General features: G+C 50.6%; 1 protein-coding gene across 1 annotated transcript; it reads left to right on the top strand.

The window, feature by feature from the left end:
- Positions 1–808: 808 nt before the first annotated feature.
- On the top strand, positions 809–6,877 carry ARC (activity regulated cytoskeleton associated protein). The gene is made up of 3 exons (XM_027728270.2): positions 809–4,067; positions 4,587–4,753; positions 5,148–6,877. The coding sequence occupies exon 1, from the start codon at positions 1,300–1,302 to the stop codon at positions 2,515–2,517; it is 1,218 nt and encodes a 405-aa protein (XP_027584071.1). The 5' UTR covers positions 809–1,299; the 3' UTR covers positions 2,518–4,067; positions 4,587–4,753; positions 5,148–6,877.
- The last annotated feature ends 4,065 nt before the right edge of the window (positions 6,878–10,942 follow it).

The following is a 10,942-nucleotide window of genomic DNA, read 5'->3' as shown; positions in this document are numbered from 1 at the left end:
TGTGGCTTCATCTGCGCTTGTGGGTTGGTTCCCTGATTAAGCATCTGATTCAAAGCTAAGTACGGAACAGGCTTTTGATGGGCGGATTTAATTCCATGCAAAAACCAGGATGTCGGCCTCCCCCCTCATGGAATATTCCCGGGATAGCAGTTGGTCTGGTGCAATTAGGCAGTGGGGATGACTCCCACCTACCAGTGCCTGAGAAAGTCCAGAGTGTTCCACTTTGTGCTGAATTGGCTCCTTTGAGTGTTTCCCCCTCTGCTCCCCCCCCTCCTCTTTTCTTTTCTCTCCCTCTTTTCTTTTTTTTTTTTCCTGCCGATTTACCACCATTCTCAGGGATTTGCATTAGGAGTGAGCTCACCCCGTGTGTGTGTGTGTGTGTGAACATTTGGGGGTATGTGGGGGGGCCCGGGGGCGTCTGCCTGTGTGTGACACCCTGAATTCCTCCTCAGCTGAGCCCTGCCAGGGGAAAGCACGTTAACGGTGACCTTGCTGAGTAAATAGTTGTGGAATGAATAAGTGCTTTTCCCGCAGCCCGAAAGGCGGAAGGTGCGATTACTCATCCATCCCTCCAACTGTCTCCAGCACCTTTCAAGTGCTTCTCGCGTCGAGTCTGGGGGCGTGAGCGAGGGGGTGGGAAGCGAGGGGAGGCTGCCAAAATCTGGGTTGCCACAGACACCGGCCTCGCTTCTCCTCCAATGAACGCTGCGCTGGGAGTGCGGGAGGAGGCAGAGCACCACCCACATGTTGAGCCGTGCGGAGTATAAGTAGATGGAGGAGCCTGGACTAGTGGCAGTTCAGCCAGGGAAGAGAAGCAGCTCTTTGCATCTCTAGTGGAAAAGCGTTTTTTGGCTCGCCAACTTTTACCCGAGGAGGAATCACCCGGATTTTTGCAGCAGCTCCTTCGTGTGTTTTTCTCCAGCGGGGACTTGGCGCTGTTGAAGATCCTCAGCTCCGGACGAGCAACGGGATTGGACACCTTATCCAACTCCTCTCCTTCTTCCTGGAGGATCCTGGTTCTCTCTGGGACACGCTGAGCACTTGAGACAGGAGTTTCCAGCTGGGCACCGGAAGAAATTTGCCTCCAACTCTCAGTCTGGGATCCACGGGGACCGACCGGCTAGCTCTGCGGTGATTTCTGATTTGGTTGTGTTTGTGTGGAAAAGTCCTTGGAGGGGGGTTTAGGAGTCTCTGTGTGTCTCTCAGGAAGTGTTGTGGTGGGGGTTTTTGGGAACCAGCTCCAGTGCCAGGGCTCATAACCCAGTTCTTTCCCTGTTTGACACTCGCACGGTCGCGGCCATGCAGTTGGATAACGTCACCAATGCGGGCATCCACTCCTTCCAGGGGCACCGTGGAGTGGCCAACAAGCCCAATGTGATCCTGCAGATTGGGAAGTGCAGGGCAGAAATGTTGGAGCACGTCAGGAGGACCCACAGGCACCTCCTGACCGAGGTCTCCAAGCAGGTGGAGCGGGAGCTGAAGGGTTTGCAGAAATCTGTGGGGAAGTTAGAGAACAACTTAGAGGACCATGTCCCAACTGAAAACCAGAGGTGGAAAAAGTCCATCAAGGCCTGCCTGGCCAGATGCCAGGAGACCATTGCCCACCTGGAGAGGTGGGTCAAGAGGGAGATGAATGTTTGGAAGGAGGTGTTTTTCCGCTTGGAAAAGTGGGCTGACCGCCTGGAGTCCATGGGGGGCAAATATTGCCCCGGGGACCAGGGCAAGCAGACGGTGTCTGTGGGGGTGGGAGGCCCTGAGATCAGGCCAAGTGAGGGGGAGATTTATGACTATGCCCTCGACATGAGCCAAATGTATGCCCTGACCCCTCCCCCCGGGGAGGTGCCCAGCATCCCCCAGGGCCATGATTCCTACCAGTGGGTCTCTGTGTCCGAGGATGCTCCGGCCTCCCCAGTGGAAACCCAGGTGTTTGAGGATCCCCGGGAGTTCCTGAGCCACTTGGAGGAATATTTAAAGCAGGTGGGTGGGACTGAGGAGTACTGGCTGTCTCAGATCCAAAACCACATGAACGGCCCAGCTAAAAAGTGGTGGGAATACAAGCAGGACTCCGTCAAGAACTGGGTGGAGTTCAAGAAGGAGTTCCTGCAGTACAGCGAGGGCACCCTGACTAGGGATGCCATCAAAAGGGAGTTGGATTTGCCCCAGAAAGAGGGGGAACCCCTGGATCAGTTCCTTTGGCGCAAGAGGGACTTGTACCAGACCCTCTATGTGGACGCCGACGAGGAGGAGATTATCCAGTACGTGGTAGGAACCCTCCAGCCCAAACTGAAGCGCTTCCTGAGCTACCCCTTGCCCAAGACCTTAGAGCAGCTGATCCAAAGAGGGAAGGAGGTCCAGGGCAGCATCGAGCACTCTGAGGAGCCCAGCCCACAGAGGACCCCCGAGATCCAGCCGGGGGATTCCGTGGACACCGTGCCTCCCTCAACCACCGCCAGTCCCGTGCCGAGCAACGGGACCCAACCCGAGCAACCCCCCAGCCCCCCAGCCACTGTCATATGAGCTGCTCTGCAGTGCTCTGGGTGAAGTGCAAGGGAGAAGGGGGCTTATTTAGGAAGCTTCTCCTTGGAGAGAGGCTCTGGCTGAGATGGGACATGAGGTGTGCTCAGCCCAAGAGCCCAGGGCAGAGGGGTTGTTAACTTTGCTCGTGGGGGGAGGGAGGTGGTGGGGCAGAGGCACCTTAGGGTGGGGTTGCCCACCTCAGCTGAGCCCTGCAAGGCGGGGGTGTTGGAGACCCCGCTGGCACCACTGGGGGGAACAGACCATTTTATGAGATCCCTGATGAGAAACCAGAGACAATTCCCAACTTCTGAAGCAGCCGCTCGGCACTGGCGGCTCTCCAGGACTTCACACGAGTGCAGCAATTGGCTGAGGGTTCCTACCCATCTGGATCTCTCCTTTTCCTTCTCTCCTCCCTCTTCTGAGGAGGTGTCCCTGTCCTAAGGACACAGCTTTCTTTTGACCCTTGTCTGTTTCTGATTAACCACCAGGCTTCTGCTCTCTTTGCAATCTCCTGCTCTTACTTGCTCCAAAGGATTAAATTAATTTTTTTGATTATTTTTTTGTTTTGTGAAGAAAAAAAATCCTATTACTTCAGGAATTGAAAGCTTTAAGAGTCTGGATTATTTTTGATGTTTTTCATTTCTCTGCACCTAATACCTGCTTTAATGTGTTTCCTCTCGAGAGGCTTTATTGGTTTACTCCTTGTCTGAGTTTCTGCTCATTCCAATCAAGGCCACTGCAGTGCAGAGGCAAATTTCCCCCTTTCTCTGCACATTATCCTGTGCATTCAGCAGGAAACAGATTTCCTAATTAAATTGTGGGCTCATTTATTGAAGGAGCAGTCTGCTTCCTTTCAGGGAGGGCATCCAGGTGGAGAGAGGAGACACCAGAGCTCTTTTGAGAGGGTGGGGGGAGGGAAGGGAAATCCAAATCCTTATTCTTTGAATGAAACAGACAAACACATCCCAAATTCAGAGCAAAACATCCCCAGAGCAGCAAATCGAGTCCATGCTGATGTGTGGAGGCAACAGGAGCTTTTGCCATGTAAAAGCAAAGAGATGTGAAGAGAGGACGTGTGTGCCCAGCACAGCTTCAGCAAAGAGCTTCCGCTCACACAGACAGGCTCAAAATGCTCTTGGAAAGCCTGGAATGCCTGTCCTGGAGCACCTGAGGACAGAGCAGTGTCTGCTCACAAAGAACTTTCTACAACATCTATCCATGGATGGAGGTGGACTTGGACTTTGTGACTTTTTCCCGTGTGGAGACAGTAAATGCTCAGCGTTCATCTGTGGCCAGAGTTTGAGGATGGGACTTTAGAGATGAAAGACATTTATGAAGTTTGGCTCTTCGAAGCTTCTGGAGGCTGGAGCATTATCTTGAGCATCATCTGCATTCACCACCAGCCCAAATGAACAGCGCCTGTGCAGGAGATGGAGCAGGGATGCAGCAGCAGGAGTGACCCTGGGATGCTCCTGGCACTACCACAGCCGGGACACGTGGCACTGGTGGCTCAGAAGGCCTTGGGTGTGACTCCTTCCAAGAGGCTGAAGGTAAGGAGACTTCCTGCATTCTCTTCTCAGACCTGAATTAGCCATGGTCCATCCAGTAGGAAGCTTGCACTGGGATAAATACTAGTCTGGAATGGGACATGAAGCACTAGGGTTGGGAGAAAGGGGAAGGGAGAGGCAGCCAAAGGGAAATGCAGGACAAGGAGTGGGAAAAGTTTCCAAAGAGAGCAGCATCTTGCACTTTCTCATAAAGATGAGGAGGAAATGGGAAGCTTCTTCATTAGCTCACCCCGAGCACCTGCCACATGAAGCTCTGGGCTGGGATAACAACCACAGGCCCATGCACAGCCCAAAGGAGGGGCAGGTCTGCTCTGTAGCCCTGTTAGGAACCTGTCTTGGGAATGTGGGGGCTCTCCTCTCACTTGTTGGGAGTGAGTTGGTTTGTGAGCAGCTCTGGGAGCATTTCTCACTAATGCCCTAGGATGAGTGATGGGGGAGTGGGTGTCACTGCTGAGGATGAGCTGGCCATGCATTACAAACATTATCTCCTCTTGGTTGCAGTGACTCACTCAGATCCTCCTCTGAGAAGGAATCACTTCACAGCACTCAGGATTTGGAAGGAAAGGCCCAGAAAAACCTTCAAACCCAAGGATTTGACATCAGACCTGCTCTCAGGGTCCACAGCCACCAACTGCCAGCTCCACCAGCTGAAGGAAAGACTGGCACAGGTAATTACCTCTCTTACCCTGTGGGCCTTTCAGCCTCCCCAGTGCCTTGAGATAATGAATAGCCCAGGTACAAACATCTGTGCTGGTCCTGAGACCTCAGCCCTGGTGGTGGCAAGAGGTTGACACCACCAGAGAGGTGGCATTTCAGCTTCTTGGGGTCAGAACCCAAGCACCAGCCCCAATTAATGCTCTGGGGACAGTGCATTGCAGCAGAGGGTCTTTCCGTCTGCTGGACCATTGGCAAATCCTTGGACACCAACACCTGATGGGTCCTCCAGGCTGCAGACACTTCATGGGCACAGCTAAATTTAATCCCAACTCCTGAGAAATCTCCTTTATTCTCCTCTTTAGAGATCTAATCAGAGCTGCTGCATTTTTTTTTTCTGTTTTACAGCAATCCCTGCTGCTGTTGCTGAGCTTCCTTCTCTGTGCCCAAGAGCTTTCCCAGGGAAGAAGCTGCAGGAAGACAGAGGGCAAATCCTGCACCAAAGAGCCTCCCTGTGTTCAAGGTGCTGAGAGTCCCAGTGAAAGGGGGAAGTCACTTCCAACAGCATGAAGAAAAGTCTGAGCTGGTCCAGATATTCCAAGCACAGAAGAAAGTGCTGAGAATGGAAAGAGAAGCCAAGAGGCCAGAAGAGAAGAAGCAAGTGCAGGTTTTGGGGACAGCAAGGATGCTGGGCTTGTGCTGACTGTGTGTTGAGATGACACCAAACCTCTGCGATTTGGGGCCGCTGGGACTCACCTGAAGAACTCTTCACCAGATTATCAGCTCCAAAAAACTTTCCTGATTAACTTTGCCAAAAGGCTGACCCTTCTTAGGCTACGAACCCTCCAGGCTGTCAATACTGTAACTCATTTTTCCTGAGTTTTTCGGGGGGAACTTCATTTCATGCGGGTACAAGTTTCAAACCTCAAAGGACTCCGGAGGTTCGGAGAAGCATCCCGGTGTTCCTGATGCTTGTCTGAACTCTTGGAGCCCGCACAACTGTCTTGCCAGAGAGGAGAGTGCTGGGAGGCAGCAGGAGCTCTCTGGATCTGCATGGGCCAGAGTTACTGCAAGAACTGGGGTTCTTGTGCTGGCTCTGGGGGGACTGTTTCCATCCAGACCCAGGGAGCCCAAAGGGACGAGTGAGTTGGACGAGGCAGTTTTGCTTCACATCTCAGCTCAAGGGGTCCAGTTGGTTCCTCTCTCTTCCAGAGCCAACTGTCCTGGGGGTGTGTGGGTGTGTGTGGGTGTTGCTGTGGGGGTGTGTGTTGGGTAAACAAATCCACCTCAGCCCAGTTCTGGGGTGGGCCCAGGGTACATTCCAACAAGGCTCAGCAAAAATGTCCGGGACCAGAAAATTCTGGAAAACCATGTCAAGCCAGACTCCACAGGCATCATCTCAAGGTCAGAATGATGTTTGATTTTGAGGTGCTTAATTTTCACAGTCCCTTTCAAGGGACTTGACTGCCTCAATAGGCATTTTATTTTTTTTTCCCATAGGCTTTCCTGCCTTTTTAATGAATTAGCCTGTCTGTGCTACTTGGTTGTTTGGTCCTGAGGTTTAAACATTTTCAGCTGCCTTTTTGGAGTGTGAAGAACTGAATCTCCTGGACTGATTTTATTTCACCTGTTGCTCCTGGCAAACTGGAGCTTTACTTGTAGCACCCTGGTTTATATTACCAGCCTCCCCAGGAAGGGCTGGTAGTTTATTTTCCTGGGGCAGAGCCACACGAATGAAGAAGTGTGTATGTGTTTTGTCTCTGAAACTTCAGCAGATTTCAACCACTGCGGTTTTTTTTTCCTCCTTAGGCAGTTTTACATTTGAACTCTGACAAAACTTCTTTAGAGTTTTTTATTTTTACTAGAGATCTTCTTAATTCAAGCAATCTTGTACAAAAGGCAAACCCATTGAATCGCTGCAGGTTGTAGGGGTTGAAGCCAAAGGTCTTTGTAAGCCGACATCACCTGCCCTGGATCTGACTGTATCAGGCAGTTTATTCCTCATGTGTCATGTTGGAGCTACAAGATCACCCCAAGCCACTAGAACCTGTCAATAGAATAGTGCTACACTCTATTTGCTATTGTAGCAAAGCCTTTTGTAGATTTATACAATAAAACTTTGAAATATTCTGCTTCAATTGCTTTGTGCTTCGCTTTCCGGTCTTTCTTCCTTGGTTTATGGGCAACAAAAGTACCTGCTGCCCTCTGAAAGTTTGAGTTTGTCAGCCATTTGGGCTTACTTGATTTGAGAAAAATCTTCGCAGAGGAGGGGTTGGATGTGGAAAACAGGGAGGTGTTTTGAGGGAGTTGTTTGGCATCTAAGATTGAGTCACATGCAGTCCATGAGGTGGGAGCAATCCCTCGTGGGACTGTGGGATGTGGAGGGCTCTTGCGGGGTACAGCTGAGAGCAGGGCTGTTGAAACAGGAGGGGATCACATTCCCACCCATTTCTGAGAAATGATATGCACAGAAGAGCTGAGGCAAGTCAGGACAAGGTAAAGAAATCTCTAAACCTCAATCAGCTCTACTTGACCTCCAAAGAGGCTTCAGCGGGGAGAAAACCAGCACTCAGCAACAGAGAGACCCAGGAGAAATTCAGCCTGGTGCTTTGTTTATTGATGCATTTCCAAATTCCTTGGGTTCATTACCTGTAAAAAAAATCCCTGGGCCATCCGGACTGGAGGTAAGAACATACAGGAACATAAAGGAATATAGTAGGGGATGGAACTCAGAGTGATTTAAACTGAAATGTGTGTTTTTGCAATAGTTTGGGCTCAAATTTCTGGCCTCACAGATGTTCTAGGTATAGAGGACTCTGCTCTGCCTCTGCAAATCCTGCCTCTTCTGGAAAGGTTTTGCACTCAGGTGGATTTAGCCCCCATTCCCTGCTCTGTCCTTGGTCACTCTCCAACAGGGATGGTGTTGGGAATACCGGGGTGAACAATGAGCACTTGGGTGGGTCAGCTGGAAAAACCAATGGACTCATCCCTTTCCCAACAGGGAACAAATGTGCCCTGCCGAGTGAACCGCCCAGATACCCCTTCTGAGCTCAGGTTGGGAACGCAGAAATGGTCAGATGGCCAAAAGGAGACCTGCCAGCCTTTGTATCTCCAGCTCTTTACAGCTCATCCAACCACAAAATCTTTGCAGGAGTGAGGAAGAAGCTTTGAAGGTGCACTTTGGTTCCTCAGCTGAACTCTCCCCACTTCTGGCATCAGTAAAAAGGGGAAAAACAAGAACTGAGGGGACAAACCATCAGAGGGGTCCAGCCAGTGCCACCCCATCCTGGGACAGTGCGGAGAACTGGGGCAGGAGAGCAGGTTTAGACTTCTCATGGTCTCTGGACACGGCCAAAAGGGACATGACCAACGTGATGCCTCAAAGAGCGAAAAGCGAGAGCTGCACCAACCCTACCAGAGTTCAAAAAGTGTTTGGACAACACTCTCAGGCACACGAAGGGATTCTTTGGGGTTGTCCTATGCAGGGACATGAGCTGGACTTTCATGATCCTTGTGGGAACCTTCCAGCTCAGGATGTTCTAGGATTTGATGCTCAGCTGGAGGTGCTGAGCTTTTCCAGCAGAGGGGGGCAGAACTCCACTGTTCGCTGTGGGAATTAGAAGTAGGAAAAACCACTTAAAAAAGGTGAAAATTTCTCCTTGTCACCATCAATCCTCACATGGCCCACTCCAGATCATCCACGAGATCAGTGGTTGATCATTGAGGGAGATGTGAGGGAAGGGGTTAATGAGAGGTTGGTGTGGAGAGCTGAGAAGAACTGATGGCCAAATTACAGCGGAGGAAGATGGACAGGATGGAAATGCCCTGCTGGGGGAGTTGAGAAAGGTGGATGAGGCTGGGAAATTCTTGCCTGTGCCAGATAAACTCATTGAGTTTCCAATTTTGTTCCACAGCCTTACAGATTTGACTCTAGTAATTGTTGTTTGCTTTCATTCTGACAGTTCCAGATGAAAAGGTCCAGAGAGTCACTGGACCTACACCTTTAATTAATGAAAAAATGTCTTATTTCTGCTCCTGGCTCTAGGAATAGAGTCACCTGGAAGAGATGCAGCCCAGTGATGGATGAACTGCCTCAAACCAGTTGAAATCCCCTCCAAAATCAGAGTGGGAACCATCCCTGTGTTTTCTGGGCCATGATCCCAATATCAGGGATATTCACAAGCACAACAGGACCAGAGGAAACAGCACCAAGGGAGGTTTAGATTATATATTATATAAAAAAATCCTTCACTGAAAGGGTGGCCAGGCATTGGAACAGGCTGCCCAGGGAACTGCCCAGTGGAATCACCACCCCTGGAAAGCCTCAAAAGGCTTTGGATGTGGCACTTGGGGACATGGTTTAGTGGTGGATCTGGTAGTGCTGTGTTACAGGTTGGACTCAGTGATCTTAAAGGGCTTTTCCAACCTTAAAAATTGATTCTATAAATGGTGGACAAGACATGAGGGGTCACTTACAGAACTGAAAAAAAAATATTAATTTACAATTACTTGATAAATTTTATTTTCCTTCTTTCTTTATTGTGACTGCACTGCTGGACTCCTTAATTTGCATATTTAGGATGGCTTAAAGAAGGGGCCAAGATGGACCTACTCAGACTATTGCACATATGAAATAGTTCATAGAATCATGCAATGCTTTGGGTTGGAAAGAGCCTTAAAGATTATCCAGTTCCAACCCCCTGCCATGGACAGGGACACCTTCCACCAGACCAGCTTTCTTTTCTATTTTTTTTTGGAATTTTTTTTGTCTTCTATTTCCTTTTTTAATCAAAGAGATTGCACCGGTCAGTGACGTAAATCATATTTACTGACTTTCCAGCCCAGCTGCTCCCCTGGCTCTCCTTTTTCCAGCAAAGCAACGTGTAATTAGGAAGCTGTGAAACTTCCATTATTGACACAATCGACTCTAATGGCTCCACTTATCACCTCAAAACGCTGCTCTGGTGAGCTTTAGGTGCTCACTCCGATCATGTTGTCTTAGACCTGTTCTAAAGATACTTATTTATACTAAGAACGAGTTGCAGGTGAAGTGGTTTTTACAGCTCTAATCTGTTAAAAATTGAAAACGTACCATCAGCTCAATTCAGGAAATAATTTCTGATGATTATTATGGAAGGCACAGTCATTTTCATTATTTCTAGGCTATATTTAGGAATTTTTAAGATCCCATTAAGTTACAGTGATAGTGCAGTGTCAGTGTGTTTTTCAGTCTTTCCCTCTTCAATGTTTATTAAGTTTCCACTTGTTAATTTATGCTCCTACAGGAGAGCTGGGGGAGCTGGGAAAGGGAGATGAGGCTCTCGAGTTGGCAGGGCTGAGCAAGAGGCTGAGTCAGAGTGGCTGGAGAGCAACCAGGCAGGAAGGGACCTGGGGGTGCGGATGGACAGCAGCGGGACACAAACCCAGGGGTGCCCAGGGGGCCAAAAAAGCCAATGGATCCTGGTCTGGATCAGGAAGAGTGTGGCAGCAGGAGCAGGGAAGGGATTCTGCCCCTACAGTGGGCACTGGTGAGGTCATGCCTCGAGTGCTGATGGAAGGACTGTGGGATACATTTGCAGAGGACACCAAGCTGGGGGGAGTGTTGATCTGCTGGAAGGCAGGAGGGCTCTGCAGAGGGTCCTGGACAGGCTGGATCCATGGGCTGATTCCAACGGGATGAAGTTCAACAAGGCCCAGTGTTGGGTCCTGCACTTTGACCACAACAACCCCCGGTAGCCCCATGGGCTGGGACAGAGTGGCTGGAGAGCAGCCAGGCAGGAAGGGACCTGGGAGTTTGGATGGCCAGGAAGCTGAACAGGAGGCAGAGTGTGCCCAGGTGGGCAAGAAGGCCAATGGATCCTGGCCTGGATCAGGAAGAGTGTGGCCAACAGGTCCAGGGAAGTGATTCTTCCCCTGGACTCAGCGCTGGTGAGGCCTCACCTGGAGTGCTGTGTCCAGCTCTGGGCCCTCATCTCAGGAAGGACATGGAGGGGCTGGAGCAGGTGCAGAGAAGGGCAACAAGGCTGGGGAAGGGTCTGGAGCACAATTGCCACGAGGAGAGGCTGAGGGAGCTGGGGGGGGCTCAGCCTGGAGAGGAGGAGGCTCAGGGGAGACCTCCTCACTCTCTGCAACTCTCTGACAGGAGGGGGGAGCCAGGGGGGGTCGGTCTCTGCTCCCAGGAACCAGCAATAGGACATGAGGGC

This window comes from Pipra filicauda, unplaced genomic scaffold (genome assembly GCF_003945595.2).
Source record: "Pipra filicauda isolate LSUMZ 115617 unplaced genomic scaffold, ASM394559v2 scaffold594_size413577_pilon, whole genome shotgun sequence".
Lineage (NCBI taxonomy): Eukaryota > Metazoa > Chordata > Aves > Passeriformes > Pipridae > Pipra > Pipra filicauda.
This window is presented reverse-complemented; position numbering and strand designations above follow the sequence as displayed.

Excerpts from the sequence above, each read along its gene's own strand:
- ARC (XM_027728270.2), top strand. The coding sequence starts at position 1,300 with ATGCAGTTGGATAACGTCACCAATGCGGGCATCCACTCCTTCCAGGGG.